Genomic DNA, 24,865 nt, shown 5'->3' on the forward strand with positions numbered 1-24,865 from the left:
TGTAAGTTATTACATTCAAGTCCAAAAATGAGCAATCTCCTTCTTGCCTAGCCACAAGATACTTTGTTTCACAGAAACGCAAGGAAAAGCCATGCAAGATGGTTTCTGTTCAGAATTTAAACCACTCTCGTTCAGTACTGTTCCCCTAACACCTAGCTAGGGACTACGGACAATTAATGGGCAAAGATAATTCTCTTCCTTGAAAGGCAACCTTCCACTCCTTATTGAGTGTCAGGAGATAGATACTGAAGTAACAACACACAGAGAAATCTCCTTTTTGATGCGATATGTGAACTAGAATCTCACCTGCATCACAGCCAGATCAGAGCAGGGAGCCTCCTGTCCACGGGACTACTCTGGCTGCTGGAGGCTGCTGCCTTTCTGGCTGTTCTGCTCTTCTGCCAGCACAGAGCAGCTGGACAGTGGACCAAGGGTTTGGTCTTCTCTGCCACCAAAGCCAGTATCTTTTGGTCGCAAGTTTGTGAAGTATTTTAAGTTAAGTAAGCTCTTGTGTTGTCAGGAGGGCTGTCCAACGCTACACCTCTCCAACTAGGTGGCAAGGTAGTACCAGCACAGGCCATACTGACATTTCATAACTGGAGCTTGAGCATATGCAGAGCTGGAGAAACTCAGGCTGGCAAGACTGGGAATTTTCTAGTTTTTGCTGGCTTTGCGCATGCTATAACCTGCAGTGTCTGGCCAGCTGAGGGAAACTTAAATGGGTTATATTCAAGAAGTACATTTCCATGGTGTGGCTGTCAGCTGCCTCCAGATAGGATTTAGCATGAGGCTCACTGCTAGTCTTTTAAAAACTAGCCTTCAGAGCATGTTTTGGGCTGGTTCATAAATTGCAAGGTTAAGTTACAAGTCTCTCCTTTACCCCTGCCTAAAGGTGCTGTATATAACAGTTCTCTGTTCGTGACAGCCTAATGGGGACAAATCACTTGAAGCATTTCCCTGAAGATATATAGGGAAAATAATCTCAGCACCTACAGACACGCACACACAAATGCAAACTTACAGTAGTCAGTCTTTTACTTAGTTCTCCTTGTGGTTAAAGCTGGATAGGATGGTGAGCATGGGAAGAATTATTTTATGACAATTGTACAAGAATTTTGCTCAGTGAAAACATAGTCTGACTCTCATATTGAGATGTGGAACACCACTTTCTGGTCTCAAGTCAGGTCATGGAAGTTAAACTTTAAAAAAATAATGATTGAGTGTGGATCATGTGCTCTGGATCTGAGGTAGGAATTCTTTTTTTGCTGTTGAATTATCAAACAAGAAAACTGCCTTGCTCTGTGGGAGACACTGGACAGAGAAATTGATTTACTTCTTATCTAGGCATCATCACATCACAGAACATCAGTATTGGCTGGAGCTGGAGGATGGTCCAGATTATATTTCTGTAAAATATAATTAAAATCAGAAATTGTGCAAGTGAGGTTTTTTTGCTCATGCAGAGGTAGCAAGATTAATCTAGCTGACATCTTCTGGGAAGCATTAGGAAATTCAGCCAGAGAAGCCTGTGCTGTTGTAGCTCCAGTATCAATGCAATTTTTCTTGCATGCTGCTCAGAAGTTCCCTTTGTAGTGAGAGTATTGTCAAAATCTACGCTTGATGAAAAAGCTGAACAGAAATAAAACCAGGGAAAATTTCCATCTCTATCCACCTGAGATATCTTTTTCTTTTTAAAATAGACTTTTCTCCCCCCCTTCTCCAGTGAAAATTTCAATTTCAGCCTGAAAGGAAATCTTTCATTTTGTAGCATTTACAAGAAAAGCTGAAGGAATGGAGATGTGCGTACCCAGAAGTGATCCTCTGATGTTCTCTTAACTGAGTCTACTGGTTAGCTCTATCAGGCATAGCGCCTTTCCTTGAGAGGCCCTGACACAGTGTTCCTTCTCCCTGCAGTCAGCAGGTATTTTGGGGAGGGAGGAAGGACCATGCAGGAGTAGGCGTTCATCATTCCAGTCAGCGCTATTCCATTACCATGCAGCATTAGACAGAAGTTTTTATTCCCTGCATTTGAGCTTCTAACCATAGGTAGGAGACTGAATTCTTTCACCACTTATCTGAACACTGATTTACCAGTGTTTAAAATTAAGCATACGGAAAGCCTCCTTGAATTAATGAGACTTTTAATAGACTGTAAGTATACTGATAATCATCTGCTTAAGCAACCTGTAAGAGTACAGACCCAAAGAACACATTAAGGTTTGCCTAAAGATAAAGGACGATTTGTGGGGGATTTGATTTGAAAAGCACATAGGGCCTTCTTTAAAAAAACAACAGCTTTGAAGTATTTCATAGGGAAAATAATCCTTCGGTTATCACCTCTGGTCTTTACCTGATTCTAGATTATTTGCAAAAGTCCTTCCCTGCTTATTTTATCTGTCTGAGTGGGTTTTTCTAAAAACTTCTGGACCCCAGTATTTATAAGATTCAGAAATACTTTTCACATACAGCTGAAATGCAGAATCATCACTGTGTACAACATGTTTTTCGGACAGTAACAATTAATTTCTATGGGCAGATGTGAAACTGAAAAAAGAAGAAGTCATAATGGATGTACATGCAGGAACCCCCTTTCTTCCTTAGCTCTAATTGTGCAAATGGCACTGAGATAATACTGTAATTGTCTTTTCCATGAAGCCAACATGAAGATCAAAGTACCATCTGGCTTTCTGAAAGCTAAGGTTAGAAAGCCTCTAGCTTGAAAGAAAAAGCAGTTGGATCCCTGTTGGGTGGACATTTTAAATGTAATTTAACTTTGCTCATCTCCAGTTAAGATTCTAACCACAAATCAGCACACAGAGCTTTTCCCACTTCATAAGAGTTAGCATCTTTTCAAAGTACCTTTTCCTGGAGGTCTCTGATAACTTTGGATCTGTTCTTGTGTTTATGCTCCAATAGAGCTTAAAGACAGAACCTGAAAAGTAAATCTGGTTGGAAAATTTCACAATAAGGGTTGGCTTTTTTCTTTGTGAATTACCCATTTTTTTCAAAAACATTTTTTGAAAAGTTCCCAATGTTACTAAAACTATACTTTTTGCACATTTATATCAATTTTGCTATGACATTTTGACAAATCTTTTTACTTAGTGTTACTTTTAGGATCTTAATTCATTTTCACAATCATTACAGGGAAAAAAAATTGTTTTAAGTAACGCTTAATCTCTGAAATCCATTTTTTCATGAAATATTTAGAAAGTAATTTCAATAGAAAATGACTAATTTATATTAACACACAATATCACAGAAAAAGAAAATTAATCTGTTTCAAGCTCTATGAAACAAAAATGATTGCAGGGTTTTTTGTAAATTAAATTCTTTTTCTTGGATTTTTTTTGTTACCAGCTCATCGAAAAATTGCAGTTGATAATAAGCATAGAGTGATTATCGGTGAAGATTTCATCATAAAGAATTCTCCAGGGCTGTTAGTGATGAAAATACTGTGTCGAGTTTTGTTCCAGGCAACATTACCACTATCAGAACCAGAAACCCACTCTTGCTTGATTATTGTTGTGTAAAATTTAGCTTATAAACAAGCATACAGAGGAACTCCCCTGCCTTTCCCTCTTAACCTCCACCCACCCCTGCAATGTCAAAGCTGCTGAAAAGGATCTCCAAGTCTTAGAGAAAATATTTTCACTTTTTGACCTGGAGCTTCCTTTTGTCTGGGATCCCTGCATAAAGTAAGTAAGCAAAAGCGCAGGTGGTAGGATGGAAAAGTAACGGAGGGCTCAAGAACGAGATCTTTGCCTGACCAGTGAACTGTTTCAACTGATTAACTTCTGTAGCAGTAAGAGACATACTTGTACTCTTTCCCTATAGGCAGTCCTTTGTACCTCTACCACACATCTTCTATACGGATCAGAGAAATTCCCCTTGCATCCAGCCAGACCTCTTCCTGGGGCTAAGTGGAACAGCATTGAAAGTTCAAAAGAAAGCTAGAGTCATTGTAAAAAAAGAAAAGAACCTAAATGATAACATGGGTGGTGGTATACTGCCAGGAGGAGTCCTGGGTATGAGTTTAGTGAAATCACCACCTTTGTGTTGCTTCTACAAAGGCAAATAAGGTGCCTGGGCACTTAGCAGCATAATAAATTCAGGTAACTGGCTTAGATGTAGAGATCAAGTATCTTCCTACCTATGCTTCAGGTCAATGGACCTCACATGGACAAACCTTTTTGTGGAAGAGTCTATTTATTAACTTTCAGCTGTGGTGGGAGGATGTGAGATGATGAACACCCATTAAGGCTGACTTTGTGAGAGACTCTGCCTGTAGTGAGTTACGCTGTTTCAGATAGTCTTTCTCCTGAAATACTTTTTGTCTGTTTGCTCTCACTCAAAGGATTCGGTCATTTTGCCAATATCTCAAGCTTTCTGTAGATTCTTTCCCCTACCCTCAAAGTGAATTTACAAACCCGTGGTTTAGTGGGCCAGTGAAAAGGGATTGGCCACGGTGCTCACCTACCAGCTTTGACTGGATTATTCAGACTGGTTAGAACGCATAGCTAGTGGACATGGAAGTCTGTTTCAATAAAATGCTGTTCTGGAAATATTTAACATTCCAAATCCAGTCAAGATCCAGTGATTTCAGTTCCCTTCAGGGTGAACTTAAAGTGCCCCTTTGGACCAAGCAAACTTCAAATGCCTTGAGGTTTCTCTGAAGACCAAACCTCGCTCTTCTTCTGGTGTCGTGTCACCACCAGTGCTGGGTTAAAAGCACTGAGCCTCACTGAGACAAAGTGGCCTGATAAAACGCACTGTTGTTAAGCCTTGTACCCGAGTATTCCTGCCCCACCACCCCCAGTTATGTTTCATTCCTGCCCCACCACTCCCAGTTATGTTTCATTCCTGCCTTTCTCCGCAGGGACCTCCTCTACTACTTCCACCAGTCCAGTCCTCACCCCACACCCATGCACAGACCTGGAAGACTCGCCCTCAGGAGGGAGTCGACGTTACCCTCAAAGCCATCTGATAGCCAAGTGTCAGTGCACTCATGCGACAGTGCAGATGGCTTTGAGGCATTTCTGCTTTAGAAAAAAAAAGGAAAAAAGGTATTTTGTAACAGGACATTTTTGGTAAAGGTCTCCTGATTCTGTCAACATATGCAAGCTTTATCTAGGGAGACCATGAGGCTGAATTTGGGATTTTGTTCTTTAAAGTTGTGAGCCCCTTTGTTGTCTTTGGGCCAGTTTTAAAATTAACATTTAGCAAAGCATGTAGTTATTACGATGTGCTTCAGTCTTGGCTAGCTGAATTGTATTTAGCAATGTCTGTAAAATAAAATTCTCACAGCTCAAACTCATGGAGATATTCATGCTTATGCATGAATTTAGGAATGACTACCAGCGAGGTTTGATTTGAATAGTCACTCTTGAGCAACACTGGAAAACAGCCAAGATATGGGCACCAAACACCGATGTGTATAAATTCAAAGCCATTTCAGAAAATGATCTCTGTAACTATTGTCTCACATTCACTGACTGTAAAAATGAGAATGGTAATGTTTGCCCACGACAACTAGGGTTTGAAATATTAATTTATATTTGTAAAGCACTTCAGTGAGGTAAGTGACTCTTCATTCAGGACACCATTTGACCATGAACATGCAAATACACATAATCCTGTATTTTTACACCTAGCAAAAAGATGGAATCAAGGAATCCTTTCTTTCTAAAATACATTAACTCGCTTTCATCAGCCAACTCCATAACACACAACTGTCAGTAGCAAGCTGTGTTGAGATTCTACTTGTCATTTCATTTTGATCTAGACAAGAATATGTTTTTAGTATGTCTTGTGATTTCCTCCTATAAAACACTCTACCCAATGCATATCATAATTTCTCTTGTAGTACTTTTCAGTGTAACCCGTTTTCTGTCTGAAGAAAAATGTGCTCTTTTGTTCTTTTCCCTTTTGTCTCCCCAGTGCATAGTTTGGGACTGGGATTCCAACGGAAAGCATGACTTCATTGGAGAATTTAGCTCGACTTTCAAGGAAATGCGAGGAGCTATGGAAGGAAGACAGGTAAGTGGAAACCATCCAAGCAATCTCAATATGTAAGTTTTGTAGAGCAGTGTTCCTCAGACAATCCTGTAATAAAGCAAGTAACACTGCCTCATCATCTCTCCGAAGTTAGTTGCTGTGTTGATCTCTCCCATAGGTTTTACTGTTATCTGGACATGATAATCTGAAAATGCAAAAAGCAGCCTTCCCTGTACATCCATGCCTGCAATACTTAAGGTCTTTTCTAGTTCATGTTCTACAGGCATTTCTTTCTGCTAAGTTTTATTTCCTTTGAGCCTGAGCACATGGTTTCTGTGAGGTGCTGTGCTGTTACAGGAAAGCAGATGCACAGTCTGGGTCCTCAGAGCATTTCCCTACCAGCCTAAAGGCCTTTATTGGGTGAGGGTCATTCTCTGTCTTTCTCCATTTCTCATGTGCTGCATTCATTGCTGCCAGCTCTAACCTGAACCCATCACGGAGAAACTAATCAGTTTCCTAAATATCTCATGAATTACAGTCCTAAGGGAAAATGAAATTGTTAGCTTATTAATAATTTCACTTCTTATGTCAGCCTGATCTTTTCAAATTGATGGTAATTATTGAATATGATAAATGATTTGGCATATTTAATTCCAGAAATTGTCATCTTCTATTATTACTACTCCTGAAGGTGTTAGTTTTGATAAATTCTCTGAGGCGGAGGTAAAAAGGTTGACTTTCTAATCAGCTGGTAATTTGTATTCACTGCTTCATGGTGATCTCAAAACCAAACACAAATGCCTAATAAGCTTTATTTGGGCTTTATATTAAGGTTTTGTTTGTAATGTGTTAATAGAAAGCTAACAAAGAATCAAAAGGTATTTAATAAATGGTAAGCAGTCAGGCTATTCCATAGGTCAAGAAGTTTTTATGATTCTTCTAGATATTTTCTGTTGATGTTCTTAGAACAACCTAGAGTTTAGCAAATGTTGCTCATGTGTGTAAAATACTGTTGATACATATTAGTCATATATTAACCTGTCATAAATAACTTCTGAACAGAACCTGAGTGTAAATGAAACCCTGTTTTGTTCTCTCAAATTAAGTCAGAGGATCAAAACTTAAACCAAACAGAATTTGAGTGGAAATAAAACGTACCTAAAGAGGTAAATAGATTCCAGAGTGAATAACATTAACAAGGCCAGTGATGTGACAACTCCAATTTTGTATACAAATACCTCTGGCTGGGAAAGGGACTGTGTGAGAGTGGTAAAGGGTGTGTATTTCCAATGTAAATGTCTTCAAAAGAGCATCACAGTCCTTCCCAAACTGACAGCTTGTTAGCCAAGACAAGAGACTTGCAGTCTAGAGTGCCAGGAATGGCTGTGAAGGATAAACTATATATTCTTTATTATGATGGAGAAACAGTCTGCTCTTTTCACCCTCACCTAGCGAAAAGGATGGTTACTCTTTCAGAGGCATAAGAAGTTAGTACAGCAATTTGTCAATTCTTGTTCTAGGTTGACACTACAGTATCAGAGTGCCATCCAGGAATGTTTTAATGTTGCACAATGCTTCAAGTGCCTGAACCTTTCTCTTGCTAAGGGCCTGCGATTTGCCATTCGGCAGGCTGCCTTTCACCTGTAACATTGCAATCTGCTTTCACTGCAAAAGTGCAGCTTTTCTCCTCCACACGCCTAAGGCGTCGTGGCATTATTTCTTCCTTGTTGCTCTCATTCTGTTGTTAGTGTGCAGTTATTCTGTGGGCTCACACCTGCAAAACCTGATTCTGTTGTTATCGCCAGCTCTCATGAGACACAACTGCCACCAATGTGAGAATCGGTCCTTCTCCCCCTCTCTTTTCTAATCCTTGTTTTGTAGTCTATTCTGGAGAAAAACAAGATTTAGTGGATAAGATAGTAGGTAATAGACATTTAAGTGGCTAATAAATATTGCCCAAAGAATATACATGTACATGCTAGATGGCTCTTGCACCTGATGAAAGCAGGCTTCAGTGAGTACTAATAGCACGATAGGCAAGAACAGGCAGTAGCAAGTTTGAGCAGATCCTGGTGAAAACAATATAGTTATTATGGAAAAAGTATTGTGATCATATCTTGTACAGGAGAGGTCACTTGTGTGGGAGACCGTGTCACTTGTCAGTTGGCTGGAGACAGAGACTAATTTCCTTTTCCCTTTCTCTCTTTCTCCTTCTGTGCCTCCCTCCCTCATCCTCTCTCCTTTTTCTGTATTCTCCAAAAATAACTGTTGCTGCCAAAGGCAGTATATGCCATTAGCTGTGGACCCCATAAATACATCTTAGTGCATAGTTTATCTCAACATCCTTTGTGCAACATTAAGTAATGTGTTTAGTATTTGTCAGTTTTTTCTTTAGTTTTATTCTTCCCAAAGAAAAAGCATGTGCAATGGAGTGTTTAGTAAACCTTGAGGGAATGGCAGAGGAGGAGGAAGGTGTTTTGCCTTTGAATGGATGTGTTGCTAGGTATTTCTAATAAGGAAGGCTACATCAGAGAAATGTAATTATATGCGGGTGAGGAGAGGAGTAGGTTAGACATAGTTCTTTGTTCCTAGAAGAGACTTTTTCATAGCCTCAGGCCAGAAAATGTTGTTTTCCATGTAGTACTCCTTTCAGTCAGAGGAATAAAACTGCCAGCTACATCCTTCAGCCCATGGTGTTAAGCATTTTTTCACATAGCATCACAACAGTGAGTGTCAAAGATGAGGACCAAAACCTGGAATTTCATCTCAGATGCTGTGGAAGCCAGTGTAAAGAGCAGAACTCAGGTCTGACATCCCTGTTTGAGTTGCTAAGGAGACACAGTGAAACTTCTTACTCTGGTTGTGTTTTCTTTTGTGCAGTAGACTTTATGGCCAGCTACAGTACATTGCTATAGTTCTGTCAAAAGATAATCAAAAGATAATCAAAACATCCTAGTGATTGTCAACCAGGGTTTTTCACTCTCTCAGGCAACCGGGGAGAATTGGAGGGAACATTCGTCTTTGACGGGGAATCCAGAAACTCTCCTTACGCACCAGCTGCAAATCTGTGCAGTGTTAAAGGAGGCTACACCAATGGCATGGCTCTCCCTCTCTGCCCATCAGCAATGTCTGTATTAGTTGGTATCAGTTCCACAAGTTGCCATAAATGCATTAAGTGGTAAGAGTGGGAGTAATGTAGTTTGTGCTGGGGAACAGGAAGAACTGTGTGTCATCTGTGAACTGCTAGTAATTCTCACTGTTTCATCAGCTCACCTCATCTCTGGAGGCGTTGACAAGAATCTTGAAGTTGCCTTTTAATTGTACATAGTTCATCCTCCAGAAAGCACAGAGTATTCTGACCCATTCTTCAACCTCCCCCTCTTGGCTATGAGATGAAAGTATCTTGTAGCCAATCTATCAACAGTTACAGAACGACTTGAGATGCTCAGAATGGATATGTGTCATCTACTTACTTATAGGAGGTGATGGTGCTTCTAAGACTCAGTTCCACCCCTGGGCTGGGTAGCGATTATCCCAAGTTTTGAGTGTCAGCCTCTGATCCGATCAGCTTACAGTTGACTTGCTGGCTTGCTTCCACTGTGATATTTCTTGGGAATTTGTGTTTGAGACCAGGCATCATTTAGACACATGTTGTGAATCTAGCACTGGCAGCTTGCTAGTGGTTGAACCAGTAGTGTGTGAAGGAAGGAGAGAGGATTCCTTATCTGAATGATTGATCACCTGTTTTGAGCAGGAATGGTGTCAGTAGTTTATGAATTTCTTTTCTAAATGTGGCAGGTCTTGGGTGAGATTCACAAGTCTTGAATTACGACTCCTTCAGAGTGACAGTTGCTTCTCCATGACTAAAAGGACTGAATTCTGGGAAAGCTTCTTAGTCTTTGGTTGGTGGTACAGATGAAATTAACTCATGCTGTTTAAGACTTCCTGATCATGAACAACCTCAGGATAATAGCTTGGTGTGTGTTTCTGTTCCATAATAATTACCTTGTTGTCACACACTGTTACATTCTGACACCTAGGCTGTTTTCATACTGACCACCAATAAAAGCTGGCCCAAAGACATCCCGTTGTTCAAATGCACATCGGAAGCAAGCATTTCTAAGCCTTCTATTTAACATTTTCCGCCATTCCAAAATGCATCATTTACTCCTTCACCATAGTCTTGACACAAGAAAATACAGTAAGAACAAGACCGTCCCTATTTGTGACAGGTTTGGTTTTTTTAGTGAAATATTAGTAAATACTGTGAGTGTATTGTATGCTTAGGATTTGTTCCAAATATATGTATAATATATATTTTTAATATGTGTTTACAGTGGCAGTTTTATAAGGTGTTCTAATATTAATCTTATCAAACATTTTAAAACAAGACTAGAAAAGCTTGATAAAAAATTAAAGACTAGTAAAGCTTTTCATAGTTGAAAGGAGAAATCATCTACTAATGAGAAAAAAGTAACTTTTTTTTTTTTAAATGAAGGCAATAAAGCCAGAGGGATTTGGGAGGGGGGGGGGACGAAGTCATAGAAACATAAACCACCTGGATCCCTATGCAACACGGGAGTTATGTAAGGGAAAAATCTGTTCCTTTATTACATAAAAATGGACACGTGTATTGCACACACACACAGAAGGAAAGGGAAGGAAGAAACCCTCCTGTACTTACCATCTCCACTGACATTCCCACAAGCTCAGGGTGTTATTAGGTGGGCAAGGAGAGCTGCTGTGATGCACAAGGCTGGATGGGGTCCTGAGGGGATCTGCGTTGGGTTCCCCCATTTGCCCACATATTTGGCTATGACCCTCACTCAGAGCCTTTGCATTGGGTAGCTCTTCAGATAACTGTGCAGGGATGAGACTTTCAAGTCTTTGGTAATGGGCCAAGGAGTTTATGGACACAAACAGACAATTCCGTGTCCAGTTTTATCAGGAGACGATCAAGTTCATCCAGGACTGTCTGCAATAGCAGCACCTGCTGCTGGCCCCAGAGAGGGCAACAGAGGCTTCAGAGGAGGGTGAAGCCATGTCAGGCACCTGCCACATCCATGTGATTAGGCAGCCAGCAGTGCAACCTCAGGAGCACGGGTGAGGCTGGGGAACTTGGCTGAGGAAACGAGAAATGCTTTGGTTTTCACTTCAGTCCACGGGTGCAAGTTTCCAGAGGAAACCTCTGATAGTGATTAAAAGCAGTTCTTCTCCCATGGTGGATGTCTTTCTGGGCAGAAGGAGGAAAAAACCCACCCTGTTCTCTTGCCTAAAGGGATGGCAGGAATAAACTAGCCTTTCAGGCAGGAGGAGTTGCAGTTTGCTTGAAAGTGACTTCCTTTTCTTGAGGCATCAGAAAAAGATAATGCAGGATATAGAGCTGCCTGCTATCGATTGGGTTTTTTCACCCTGTCCATTAGACCACAATGCCTCCTTTGTCATTTACAAACTATGCAATTTGTTGCAGCAGCTGTACATGAAGGAACAGGAGAGAAACAAAAGAATTGCAGCGGGGGCAAGAGAACATGCTAATGATCACCCAAGTTTTGCCATAGCTGCCTAACCTTTTCTTTCCTCACAGGAATACCCAATGTCCTGGTGTGCAAGCACAGTGTCCCAGAGAAAGCAACTGCTCTGTATCATGATTTCTCTTGCCTCAGGGTACATGAAACTCTCCTGAGATCTTCATTTCTGTCTCTGAATAGCTTGGGCTATTGGTAGCCACATACTGCCCAAATTTTGGTTCTACAATCGTTGCCTGCATTTAGTCGCCTCCACTTCCCTTTGCTGCTGTGTGGCACAGGTGGTTGGTTGCATCATTTGCTCTTTTCTTCTGGAGGTTTGGTAAGAGAAGGGGTAAGGATGTTTAGGAAGGCAGCATCCTTCACTGCAGGGAGTAACATCTCTCATTGAGGGATCTGTGTCTCCTCATTACAGCAATGAGAGGATTAGGACCTTCTAAGTGTCAGAATTAGTTTGCTGACTTTCATTGAAGAATAGCTGGATGGAGTTTGTCTTAAATTCAGAAATTCTCCACATGGTGGTTTCAATTTTGGGGTATAAACAAAACACCAAAGCAGTGTAGTCTGGGGGTTCATTACCGACCTTTGCAACAGTACTTATACTAAATTAACAGGAGATAGTTAAAACCAGGTTGCTTTCTGTTTCGGATTCACTGTGTTGTTTGACAGGGAAAGAGCTTGCATAGCCCAGAGCTGCCAGGCATTTGGAGGAAATGCTAAGTGACTTTCAGAATGATGAATCCAAACTTCACAATGTTTACCATTAGTGTCAGAGTGCAGACTCTTGCATTAGTTTCCTCTAAGCTAAAAAGTTAATTTAAGAGACAAAAATGAATTGATAAAAAACAATGTCAAATCAATACTGGGAATGGAGGAACAGACTGAAAATTGAGCTTGGCCTCAGAGTGCAAGCAAAATATTTGAAATTTGTTTCTTGTTATTACATAACTGCTTAGAGCTGTATTCTGAACTCTGTTCCCTTTAGAAGAGCTGGAGATATGACAAGGCATGTATAGGAATTTCCTTCAAATGATGCTTGTCACATTTTCAGCTTGAACTGTGGGAATTGCCAAGGTCAGAACTGGATCTTGGTGGGTAAGTGAAGATAGAGAGTTTTATGTAAAATGGTAAAACTGTTTTTTTAAGCCTGTGAACTGGGAATGGCTTCTCCTCTCCTCTCCTCTCCTCCCCTCCCCTCTCCTCTCCTCTCCTCTCCTCCCCTCTCCCCTCCCCTCCCCTCTCCTCTCCCCTCCCCTCTCCTCTCCTCTCCTCTCCCCTCTCCTCTCCTCTCTCCTCCCTTCCCCTCCCCTCCCCTCTCTCCTCCCTTCTCCTCTCCTCTCCCTTCTCCTCTCCTCTCCCTTCTCCTCTCCTCTCCTCTCCTCTCCCCTCCCCTCTCCTCCCTTCCCTCCCCTCCCCTCCTCTCTCCTCTCCTCTCCCTTCTCCTCTCCTTCCTCTCCTCTCCTCTCCTCTCCTCTCCCCTCCCCTCCCCTCCCCTCCCCTCCTCTCTCCTCTCCTCTCTCCTCTCCTCTCCCCTCTCCTCTCCCTCCTCTCCTCTCCTCTCCTCTCCTCTCCCCTCTCCTCTCCTTCCTCTCCTTCCTCTCCTCTCCTCTCCCTTCTCCTCTCCTCTCCTCTCCCTTCTCCTCTCCCTTCTCCTCTCCCTTCTCCTCTCCTCTCCCTTCTCCTCTCCTCTCCCCTCCCTTCTCCTCTCCCTTCTCCTCTCCCTTCTCCTCTCCCTTCTCCTCTCCTCTCCCTTCTCCTCTCCTCTCCTCTCCTCTCCTCTCCTCTCCCCTCCCCTCCCCTCTCCTCCCTCCCCTCCCCTCCCCTCCTCTCTCCTCTCCTCTCCCTTCTCCTCTCCTTCCTCTCCTCTCCTCTCCCTTCTCCTCTCCCTTCTCCTCTCCCTTCTCCTCTCCTCTCCTCTCCTCTCCCCTCCCCTCCCCTCCCCTCCCCTCCTCTCTCCTCTCCTCTCTCCTCTCCTCTCCCCTCTCCTCTCCCTCCCCTCCTCTCTCCTCTCCTCTCTCCTCTCCTCTCCCTCCTCTCCTCTCCTCTCCTCTCCCCTCTCCTCTCCTTCCTCTCCTTCCTCTCCTCTCCTCTCCCTTCTCCTCTCCTCTCCCTTCTCCTCTCCTCTCCTCTCCCTTCTCCTCTCCTCTCCTCTCCCTTCTCCTCTCCCTTCTCCTCTCCCTTCTCCTCTCCTCTCCCTTCTCCTCTCCTCTCCTCTCCCTTCTCCTCTCCTCTCCTCTCCCTTCTCCTCTCCCTTCTCCTCTCCCTTCTCCTCTCCTCTCCCTTCTCCTCTCCTCTCCTCTCCCTTCTCCTCTCCTCTCCTCTCCCTTCTCCTCTCCCTTCTCCTCTCCCTTCTCCTCTCCTCTCCCTTCTCCTCTCCTCTCCTCTCCTCTCCCCTCCCCTCCCCTCCCCTCCCCCCCCTCCCCTCCCCTCTCCTCTCCTCTCCCCTCCCCTCCCCTCTCCTCTCCTCTCCTCTCCTCTCCCTTCTCCTCTCCTCTCCTCTCCTCTCCTCTCCCTTCTCCTCTCCTCTCCTCTCCTCTCCTCTATACTGTCACATGAACAGATTTAATAGGTGCAAAATTGTTTGTTCTTTCTGCTTTCCTACTTCCTAGGAATTTGCTAGTATGTTCTTTCCTTTGCTTTGTTATCCACATCAGCCAATGACATGTTAGTGACTTGCACATGGAGTATTTTAATGAGCTTTAGATAGTTGCTGAGAATCATTATCCATACATCTCAAAATGCATTGCAAAGGTAGGTGAACATTCCTAGTTGCAATTTACAGTTAGCACAGAGAAGCTGAGAGGCTGGCCACAGGCACAGATTTTTCTCCCCTGAAGTAGCGTTTTATGCTGCTTTGGTGCTTATATAGTGTAAACTTCTTCCAGAAACCAATCACATGAACATAATGTTTATCAGGCTTAAATAATCCTTTTCCCAAGGAGAGGAATTATGTGCATAGTGTAAGGGTTCATATAGGTCAGGCCTTGTTTAAGCATGCACATTGAAAAGTGTTAGTGTTGGAGGATTATAAAATTAAGGAAGTGCACCTTGGGCGTTCAGGGGAAAGCAATGAGGTCTCTCCAGTGTAGTTCAGTGTTGAGGGGAGGAACACAGATCCTGCCTCCTATTTTTTTCTGTCTATTTGATATATTACAGTTGCTTTATACTATACAGACAGCACAATTTCTCTGTAGGAATGCTTGCAGTAAGTTTGGAGACAACTGTATGCTAAACCATTTTGCCAGACAGCAATGTATAAGGATGCGAGTGGGCAGTGGTTTTGCCTTGCTGTCAGATTGCTCTCCCAAATATGAGTTTATTGCACTCTGTCTTTGTGTCACAGAGCGCCCTCTTTGCTTGGAGAGAAGGGCTTTTATTTCTTAAGCCTGACTGCTTCTCTTGAGTAGAGAAAAAATGTTTATGGAGGATTTCCCCTGAACATGTGGGCCTGTGTCTGCCTGTCTTCTCAGTTGGAAAATTCATTTCATGAGACAAATAATTGAGCTGTAGGCTAACTGGGAGAGCAAACAGATGTGCTTCCTGCAGTTGGAACATTTTTTTGTCTTTTCCCATTCTTCACTCTGTCATCTGTCTCCAGTAACACAGTGATGAAAGTACTCCTCCTCCCCTGTGCAGAAAAGGTCTCGTATTGCTCCAAAGCCATATGGTTTGCCTTCCCTTTTTTGACATTTGACAAAAGCTCTAAGTTTGAAATACTTCAGAGACATCCAAATAATTGCTGCTAGGCAATGGTTTGAAGCTCAATGAAATCGCTGGGGCTGTTCATAAAGTAAAAATAGTTTTACATGCTCAAACACTTTGCTCAGATCCTATGTGAATGTCTTCACTATAGACAAAGTATTGTAACACTTATGAAGGTCTTCACTATAGGCAAAATATTGTAACATTTAAGACAGATATGCTTCATTTCAAAATGTCATAATGGGAATTTTTAGATAATAGTTCATCCTGGTTCCCTTTGGAGATACATTCTTTATGTTACCAAACATCACATGTTTTCTCCCAGCACTTGAAAGCACCTCCCTGAAAGAAAACAGTAACGTTCTTAACTGTATTTAATAACACACTACAGATACAAATCTGGATTTACAAATGCCAATAGATACTTGCACGTACAAACATACTTTTTACTCCTGCAGTAAGAGGCATGAATAATATTGTAGACTTTAGAGGTCAGGGTCTGAAAGCTTGGTCTTATCAATCTGCCCAAAACCGGAGGAGGGCAGAACATTTGAAGTGGAAGTCAGTAAGACTCTGGGAGATGTTATGATGGGAACAAAACAATGTATCTCAGTAACAAGGTAGGACTATTTTGCTGTAAAATTGACTATTTGTAAATAAAACTATTCAGAACATTTTAAAAAAGGGTTTTAATATATTCTTAGGGATAATTTTCAAATATATCAGTAATTAGATAACTGCATCTTTGTGCACATTTTAGTGATTTTCTTAACTTTTTATTTTATTATCAGACTTAAAGGAGAAACTACTGCTCTCTTTCAAGAGACTGAGATGATTTCTGATCAGAATTTCTCCAATCATGAGTTTAATACAAAACACCAGTGTTACTGCATAGGCAGTTTTGTAGTTGATACAATGCATCAGGTTGCTCCCTCCATTATTTTCATTTGTATTAAATTCCCTCTTTTTTTATCCTCTTAAATGATCTCAATCTTGCTTATGTAACACCTGAACCTACAAGACTGGAAGACAACACACGAATTTGGATCTCTCTCTCAGTGCTGTGTCCACATGTATGTGTTTTAAGACAGATGTTTGCCCTGAGCCTTTTTCTATTAAGATCATTCTCTGCATAGTTAATGGTTTTCATTTTTTCTTCTGTGTGCACCATTATTTGATAGGATTTAGTCAACTGTGGAAATCAGTGCCATTTTTGTTAATTATTCAATTTGTACATAGGTTTTCCTTCAAGCAGTGACTGCTGTTTTTCACAGGTACAATGGGAGTGCATTAACCCCAAGTACAAAGCAAAGAAGAAGAATTACAAGAACTCAGGCATTGTCATCCTTAACCAGTGCAAGGTAAATACATGTTTTACTCTTTGGCTGTTTCTTTACTAAGCTCTCAGCAATATATTTTAATGGTGTTTGGAAACACAGACAACAAAGTGGAACTGCCTGTAGGATAGCAGTGGAAACTGCTCCACTACAAAAAGTAAAGACAAGGACTTGAATCCCAAAGGTAAGCTGACTATCCCCAACTCTCCTCTTTCATTACTCTTGCCCTGTCCCTGCTGTTGTGCAATGGAGTAGGCAATACTACACTCTTATACCTACAGGCTTGCCAATTGGTCTTTTGTGTGTTTCCCTTCTAATCCTTCCATCATTTCTACAAAATTGCTCTTGTTCCTCCTGAACCAATAGCAAAATTTCCACTGACTTCCCACTGAGAAGGAGCAGAGCTTGGTTCTACTTTTGATGTGAATTTTCCTTTCTGCAGTTTTATAATTTTGATATTTTCTCTGTTTACATTTTTGTTTTCTGTCTCAAACTATATTTAACGCTTTCTTCCTTTACCTTATTTTCAATTGGTCCCTTTCCTCCATCCAATTTACTTTTTTCAGGCAGTTCCCTGATGTTTTAGCAGTACACAGCTAATTTGAATGTCTTGCTTTCTTGTCTGCAGATCCACAAGATGCATTCTTTCTTAGATTATATCATGGGAGGCTGCCAAATACAGTTTACAGTAAGTGTCTTACTTCTCTAACTTGTTTTAAAGAAAGGGAATCCCCTTAGATACAGATTCATTACTTTCACAGAGAAATGATTCTTACATGCCATTCCTTGGTAAATTATTAAGGTCTTCCTGCAAAATGTATTAAGCCCAGAAAATAAAACTATTCTAATGCAGTAGGATTTTTCTTGCACATGCTGACTTACTTTTATGTTTTGCAGCAGTGGCAATCACATTGCAAAAAGTAAAGACAACTTCATACAGGGGTGAGAAGCTAAGGTGGTGTAGTCCCACCAATTCCATCTGAGCTACACCCAGTCCCAAAAGCTGGAGAACTGAATTAGCCCCTTTGACAGTGCTGACTGGCCTTTGGCTTTTGAGCCTCAGTTTGTTCACAAGAATTTCAAATAAATTCCCTTGTTGGGACTGTGTCACAGGGGGGGATTTCATCTCACCTTAAATGTTAGATGCCCTGTTCATCAATCCTATGGGCCAGTCTTCCTTTCCAGAATGAGTCCTCCATTAAAGCAAGTTGTTTCCCCTCTAATGGTGCCATACAGAAAGTCACAGGCAGAGCAATAGTCCAGCCAGGGACCTCTCTCTGTCAGTCTGGGGTAAATGCTAGGGTACATGCTGACGTTTCATACCTCAGCCATAGCTACCAACAGTAAGATGGCACTACAGAGGGACACAGTTGTAATTTAGAGCGAATTCAGAAGCTACTCAGTTCAAGGAACAGGGGATTAAATGATTTGTGGAGCTCCCCATAAATAGAAATACAATATTTTGGACTTCCAAGTAATCATTTTTAGAAACATTTAATGCTGCGTGGTTTTGATCTTTTCTTTTTCTTTTTCTTTTTTTTTTTTTAATTGAATCTGGGAAATAAAAATAAAAATTTAAAAAAAAAAAATCAGTATTTCCCGTAGCGTAGGAATACAGATTGTGTCTCGGTTCCAGTCTGGTTTATATGACTTCTAGTTTTATGCCAGTTACAGGGATAAAATCTAGTGCTCCAAGGTAATATTCTTCTTCTAGAGATCTTTTATTTTCCTGTAGCACCATGCCCTGTTTCTGCTCCCAGGTATTAATGTCGTGGTATCAGATATTGGATGCTACTGAAATGTTCCACTTCACTTTTTCCAGACAAGCCTTCATTTTCCAAAAAGCTTTAACAGAAAAAGAAAGATTTTTTTTTTTTTTTTGTCCCGACAGAAAGTTCCGGCAACAGCAGCAGCTATAGACAGTAGTGGATTGTCTTCTTGTGTATGAATCAGCTTTTTGAGGTGTAAAACATGCACTTTGCCAGTACACCTCACAAACTCATTGGATAACACCCAGAACTGAGGACCCTGCTTTTGGTTTTGAAGGAAATACCTACTGTAGTGGACAAAGATCTTTATAGCTGTCTTTTCTCAAGCAAAGCATTCTGTGTAATCACCTCTCTGCCTTACCCAGCTTCTTCTGTTACCCCCACATGCCTGCAATGCCCATTTCTCCTCCAAATCTGAAACTCACCAATCCCTGGAAACCCCTTTAATTTATCTTTCCTGACATTTCCTCCATAAAAATATGACTGGAAGAAAATTATCAAATGGGTTCAAGGTCATTAGCTGAAAGACAGTAATGTCTTTAAGTAATATTTAAAAGCCTTTTCTAATCAGGGCAGGTGCTTAAGCACATGCAGAGACTGGTTAATATGCATTTCCCACAACTCTGGCTCAAGCACAGGAGCACTGTAACTATTAGAAAGTGTCTAGGGATATACATATTATGATGTTACAGCTGTGCTTTTCAAACTCTTTTTGATTCCTCCTAAATGTTTTCCAATGGAAGAGCAAGTCCTTACACAGTGCACTGAAGGGTTGTGGCAATTTGCTTGCCCTTTATTTACTTGAAACAGATTTCCTATTAGTAGGCTGTGAACCACAAGTTGGAAAGTACTGTGTTAAAATGCATTAAAATGGATAGTATTGCTTCTACTATATTTTACTATTTTAATATTTCATTTTGCTGAAATGAAACAAAACCATTGATAATAGGAAATTTAGGTAAACTCATCTGCAAGGACGGGCAGTGAGGACATAAAGGAAATCAAAGATCCATTCTACTGTGAACCGCAGAGATCCCTGAATTACTGCTGACCTCAATGGTAAATCCACCAGCTACAGGATTGTGTAACCTCATCGCTATCAGTTTTCAACTTACATGGACTCAGGGGAAGCCGTTGTGGATGTCTCTGTGCCTATAGCTCTGTTCATGCATAACCTAGTGATTCTACTTAAAGACTCTCCGCATGTTTTGCTTCCTCCTGTCTGAGTTGCACCAGGCCCCAGTGATGATAGCAGACAGGTTGTAAGATGTGTTGCTGCTTCCAGAAACATATCAGAGATTCTGCAGTGGGCACTGAAGCCAAAGGGTGCAGCCTACAGGGGAGATATTCAATGCTCCCTTGCTTTCTGCACACATCATATAATCTCCTTTTCACAAAGTCCTAATCTGGTTAATTCAGACCACTGAAATAGAGGAGGCCTATTCCTTCCACCTTCCCAGATTTCCATTTATTTTAACTGGAATGGATCTGGAATTGTTTGAAACTCTCCTGGTACGTGGTGGTGGTGGTGGTGGTGGTGTTGTCCTAATGACATTTCTATTGAGTTCATGCTGTGTACAGGCAGTATGATGCAACTGTGATTTGAAAGGGCACTTGCTGAGGGAGGGCAACTGGGATGCTAAGGATACATTTGATAACAAAAAGCTGTGGTATGATGTACCTGCTTATTTAAGGCACTAATGAAGGCTTTGGTAACATCATGCTGTGTGTTCTTGGGATACTTTGTACGTCTATTGTAGGAACATAGTTTGTAGTTAGAAAGAACGTCTCTGAAAAACGAAAGTAAACTTCTTCTTTACTTTAAAACCATTTATTAAGAAGCTTTCATCTATAGAGATCAATAGTGCTGATTCCAGTCCGCTATTTTTATGCACTGCTTATTGCAAAACCCTGTATCTCTTATCAGTGTTGCCTGCTGCAGAAGAAATGTTCAGAAGTTGGCAGTGCAAATGGGTCTGTAGTCAGAAGACATTTTCATCACTTCAGGAAATACAGCAGAAAGGATGTGTAACATGCATAAAGGGAACTGTAATAGAAAGATATATTGGACAGATTCTCTCTCAGGCAGGTCACGGTATTGGGCAGGCTGATTTGTTGCTGACAGATTTAGCAGGAGGTCCAAGCTATGTAGGATGTTTTTAGCGCAATGAAAATCACCCTTTTACAAGGCTGAGGAAAAAAAGTACTAAGAGTGTTGTTATTGCTATGTTATGTTCTTATTTAGATGTGGGAAGATGACTGGTACATCGGAACTGATACATTTAAAGATACACTGATAAAAATCAAATGTACGCACTGTAAGAAAGATTCCTACTTTGCTGCCCACAAGATTAGCTCAGTTGTGATATTAGCCTAACTTCTGTGACTTAGTTTTACAACTCCTTATCCTAGGTATTTGCACAAGACCTTGGTACTGCTGGGTAATGTTAAAAGAGCAGACCTCTGCACTGTTATTTTGGAATCATGGCAAGTAACACTAGCCACAGACTTTTTTCCAAGCTCTTGAAACCCACTGCTCATTCCTACGCTGTGCTCTTCTTTTCAGTTAAAAAGCATTTAGCTGTTGCTAACAGCCACAAAGGAAGACTTGTCCAGTTCTGTCTGATATGTCACTCAAGTCTTGTTAATGTCTGTTTTGAGATTATCAGTAAAAACGCCTACTTTTGACAATTTTACAGGAATGCCCTTTGTTTCTCTATCATACTGTGACATTTTTGCACTTTCTATAATCAGAACAAAAAAATAAGGTTAAATTAATACCAGAGAAAATATACATCTTTTTTAAGAAAATACACACACCTTGGCTAAGGTTTTTCAAGAACAAGTGTCCCAAAACTAAGCTAAAGCATACAAGTGTCTATGGGTTTACTTTAGGTTTCACAAACCACTACTGTTTCTTTCTTCCTCAGTTACGTACATGCATAGAAGTGAGAACGTGAGAGGTTTCCCATTGATTTATTCAAGTTAAATCAAGCTATCATTTTTGAAAAAAGATCTATGTGGAAGACAGACTCACTTCTTCAGTGTATAAACAATGAGTAGGGAAGCAGAGGTGAAAGATTACTTTATTTGCAAGCCAAATCAAGCTCCTATCTCCTGACTGAAATGCGAGGTGGTGGCAGTTCATAGTTGATCAAGGCGACGAAGGGATTTCCAAGCTAACTAGAGCCCAGTGAAAAATATTTTTGTTCAGCTGAGTTAGAGGTGGAAAATCAGAAACAGTGGGGAAAAGCCATGTTGCGTTGAGCCTGTATGATTTTCCCTTTTAGTTTTTAGCAACGAAAAATAAGTTTCAGGAGGACTGTGTCATTTTTTTAAGGGAGAATGAAAATGTCATGTTTCATTTTCATTTTATAGCTGCATAAAATAGTCTTCCCTCTGCTCCAGCTGGGGAAGCTGCACATTCACAGAGGCAAGCTGGGACTTCCAAGTTCTTTTTGGAGCCTTCTGCAAGGCCCTTACCTGTCAACTCCACTGTAAAACTGAAAACTGAACTCTGTGCATTTGTCCATTGAATATCCAGGTATAACGGGTTTTTTGGAGGAAGAGTTCATTGGACAAAATCATAAGGAAGTTTGTAACTGGCTTCATTGCCTCTATGAGACCCTTTGGGTTTCTTGTTGCTCCTTTTAGGAATTCCTAGAAAGCAGCAGCACAAACTCAGAAGAGGGCTTTCTGGTCCATGATAGTCATATCACAGGAAGATGTGTGCCAGAGTACTTCACTTCAGTGAGAAGTATAAAGAGCATTTTAAAAGGGTGAAATGAATTTTAAGAGGATTCATTAATATTTGCTTTTGCAATGAATGCTTCCCACAATCTTCTCTAAGCCTTTTAAACACAAAAATCTGTGCAGGGTTCAAGCTTTATTTTTACCCTGCAGCTCACCTTTAAGCTTGCTATCATCTATGAAATTGGGAGGGTTAATTATTTAATGCTTACATGTTTTAAAGATAAAAAATACCAGACAGGCAGTATCTGCTGCTATTACTACAGCAACAGTAAGGTTTAAAATAGCTAAGAATCGTCCCTAACTGGAGTTTTTAATTTATAGTTTCAGTAGGTTTTTTGAGTCTCTTGGGATGTTTTTGCTGCAAAGCTTTTATGTCCTGAACATCACCTGAGCTGGAATAATTTAATTAAGTATGAGAACCTAGAGATAGTTAATTGGATTCATTTGTATTAGAACATAGTTTTCCACATAGAATAATAATGCAGTTCATTTTTTTTTCCTAATTATGCCATTTTAGTTTTATTATCTCTTATTTTATAAGCTGGCATTTACTTTTAGCCATATTTGTCAATACTATCCTAATTCAAATTTGATGAAGTACACTGTAAAATAACATTCGCTTTAAGGCTGCAGTCTCTATGGAAAACTGTTTCTGGTAGATATATGGTTCGTGAGGGTATACTTATGCCCCGAAGAGCTCCACAACATACTGACTTTTCTTCTTTTCCAGGTAGCTATAGATTTCACTGCATCAAATGGTGATCCTAGAAACAGCTGCTCACTGCACTACATCCACCCCTACCAACCCAATGAGTACTTGAAAGCACTGGTAGCTGTTGGGGAGATTTGCCAAGACTACGACAGGTAAATAACCACATTTGATAACAAAGTTGTCTTTAGAAAGTGTTTTCACAGTGTGAAATCAATGACTGCCTGTTGCCAGCTGCAGTAGCTCAATGTTTAGACACTTAAGAGAAATGACTGCACGTCAGAAAGATAGTCTACCTTAACACACTTTTGAGTGGTTTAGATTAGCTTGATGGTAATGAAAGGCCCGGCTCTTGGCTGTTTGGCTGGTATGTGTGTTAAGTTTCAGGCTTGTATTCACATGCCAAAATTGCGTGTTTGGGGAGATTTTTCAATGTGTGTTAAACTTGAAGCCTGTTTTGCAGATGCTGATAGCATCCTTACTGATATGCTTGGGAGTCTGGTTCTGTCCCATCCTACGGAAAAGTGTACAGAGATGTTGTATTTGAAACTGGATTTGTAGTTGCCTAAACTGCTTAGTGGCCATGTCTATTCTTAGAAGTAAATGTGTGGTCTTTTTCAGTGTTTTCCTAGCCTGTTGAATATTACAGTCTCTTCTAAAATAAATATTAAAAGATAGTGATAATGTGTACACATAACATGCCTTTAAATAAATGAACAAATGCAGGTAATTCGGCCAGATATGCTTTGATTACATTATGTATTTCCGTTGCTTTCAAATGGGCTGCCTGCTTCTATCAAATTAATTGTCCATTATTAGTCTAATTACCAAGTGCATTTCCTTTAAATAGTCTTTCTTTGTTGGTGAGCTATAGTATCTTACAGAATTATTCTTTCTAATCTTTGCACGTGTAATAGACATCCACCCACCACTTTGCCGTATGTAAATACCAGATCTGAAAAAAACAATGGTATTTCTAGGCAAATTTGAATTATACTTTGTGTATAAATTGTGAAGTGACTTAATGCTGTGCTTTGCATGTTACATGTCTCATATACCAATTAGCCTGCTCAGAGGCACTTCCATTTGCATGGTAATGAAATGTCTTCTCAAAGAAGAATGAGGAAAATACTGCCCTGATACAGTTTCTGTAAGAATTTGATGGTCACACTTAGTCAATGAGTCTGAGAAAATTAATATTTTATTGTAAGTGAGCTGATAAGTCCTCAGTGATTACCCAGTAATTTAATAATTACTAGCAATAATTCAGAGGATTAATATACTTCAAAATAGGGAAAGGAATAAAAAGGGCTGGTTTTTGCACACAGATCTTTTTATTTTATCACTTAAGGTGTATTTTTTAAGAAAATGAAATAGTTAAGTGGCACAGTCCTTCCTGTATGGAAATATTAATCCCAAATCAGGATTCTTCTCTCAATATAGCATATTCCAATCCATACAAAAAATAATGGCCAGTCATTTTTTAAATGAAGTCATCAGTGTCATTCAGTTCTATTGTGCTGCAGAAAATGCCTGTTGATGCTAATCAGCACAACTAAGGTTGTATGAGCTATGGACTAGGGCTGAACAAAAGACAGAATTTCTTTTCCCAAGGAAGTGTCACCTTTCTGGCATGTGTTTGGCCTGTCCATACTCTCAAGTTGTGACAAGATAAATATATTCCCATGGGCAAGTTGATTCAACATGGTCAGTGCTTTCTGATCAAAATGTCAAGTAAGGAGCTTTTCTTTATATTTGCACATTTTGAATCCACAAAACTGGAAATGAAAACTTACAATTTTCTAAAGAAGAAAAGAAATTAGGAGGAGCAAACCTTCACACAAAATAATCTACAGGTTCTATATAGGAGTTCTTTTTGTGTTTAGTTGCAGCCTTGAGACGTATGAGCATATAAGACCTATAAAGCAAATCTGTATATACAATTTAAAGAAGGAGTTTCAAATTCAGTAACAGTCTGAAATGTGGCACAGATCCATAACTGCGGCAGTGAGCCCAGTTGTGCTTCAAATACTGGAGTAGGATTTCTGTTTCCAGGTTAAGAGCAGCCAGAAG

General features: G+C 40.6%; 1 protein-coding gene across 7 annotated transcripts in view; it reads left to right on the forward strand.

The window, feature by feature from the left end:
* CPNE4 (copine 4) overlaps positions 1-24,865 on the forward strand; it is a 246,293-nt gene that overhangs the window by 185,204 nt on the left and 36,224 nt on the right. For all 7 annotated transcript variants that reach the window (XM_069811730.1, XM_069811709.1, XM_069811755.1 and 4 more), the window contains 4 exons: positions 5,941-6,039; positions 16,499-16,585; positions 17,190-17,249; positions 22,814-22,947. In XM_069811730.1, coding sequence (XP_069667831.1) covers positions 5,941-6,039; positions 16,499-16,585; positions 17,190-17,249; positions 22,814-22,947 — 380 coding nt within the window. The remainder of the gene's footprint in view (positions 1-5,940; positions 6,040-16,498; positions 16,586-17,189; positions 17,250-22,813; positions 22,948-24,865) is intronic.

This window comes from Haliaeetus albicilla, chromosome 2, assembly GCF_947461875.1.
Source record: "Haliaeetus albicilla chromosome 2, bHalAlb1.1, whole genome shotgun sequence".
In the NCBI taxonomy this organism is placed as follows: Eukaryota; Metazoa; Chordata; class Aves; order Accipitriformes; family Accipitridae; genus Haliaeetus; species Haliaeetus albicilla.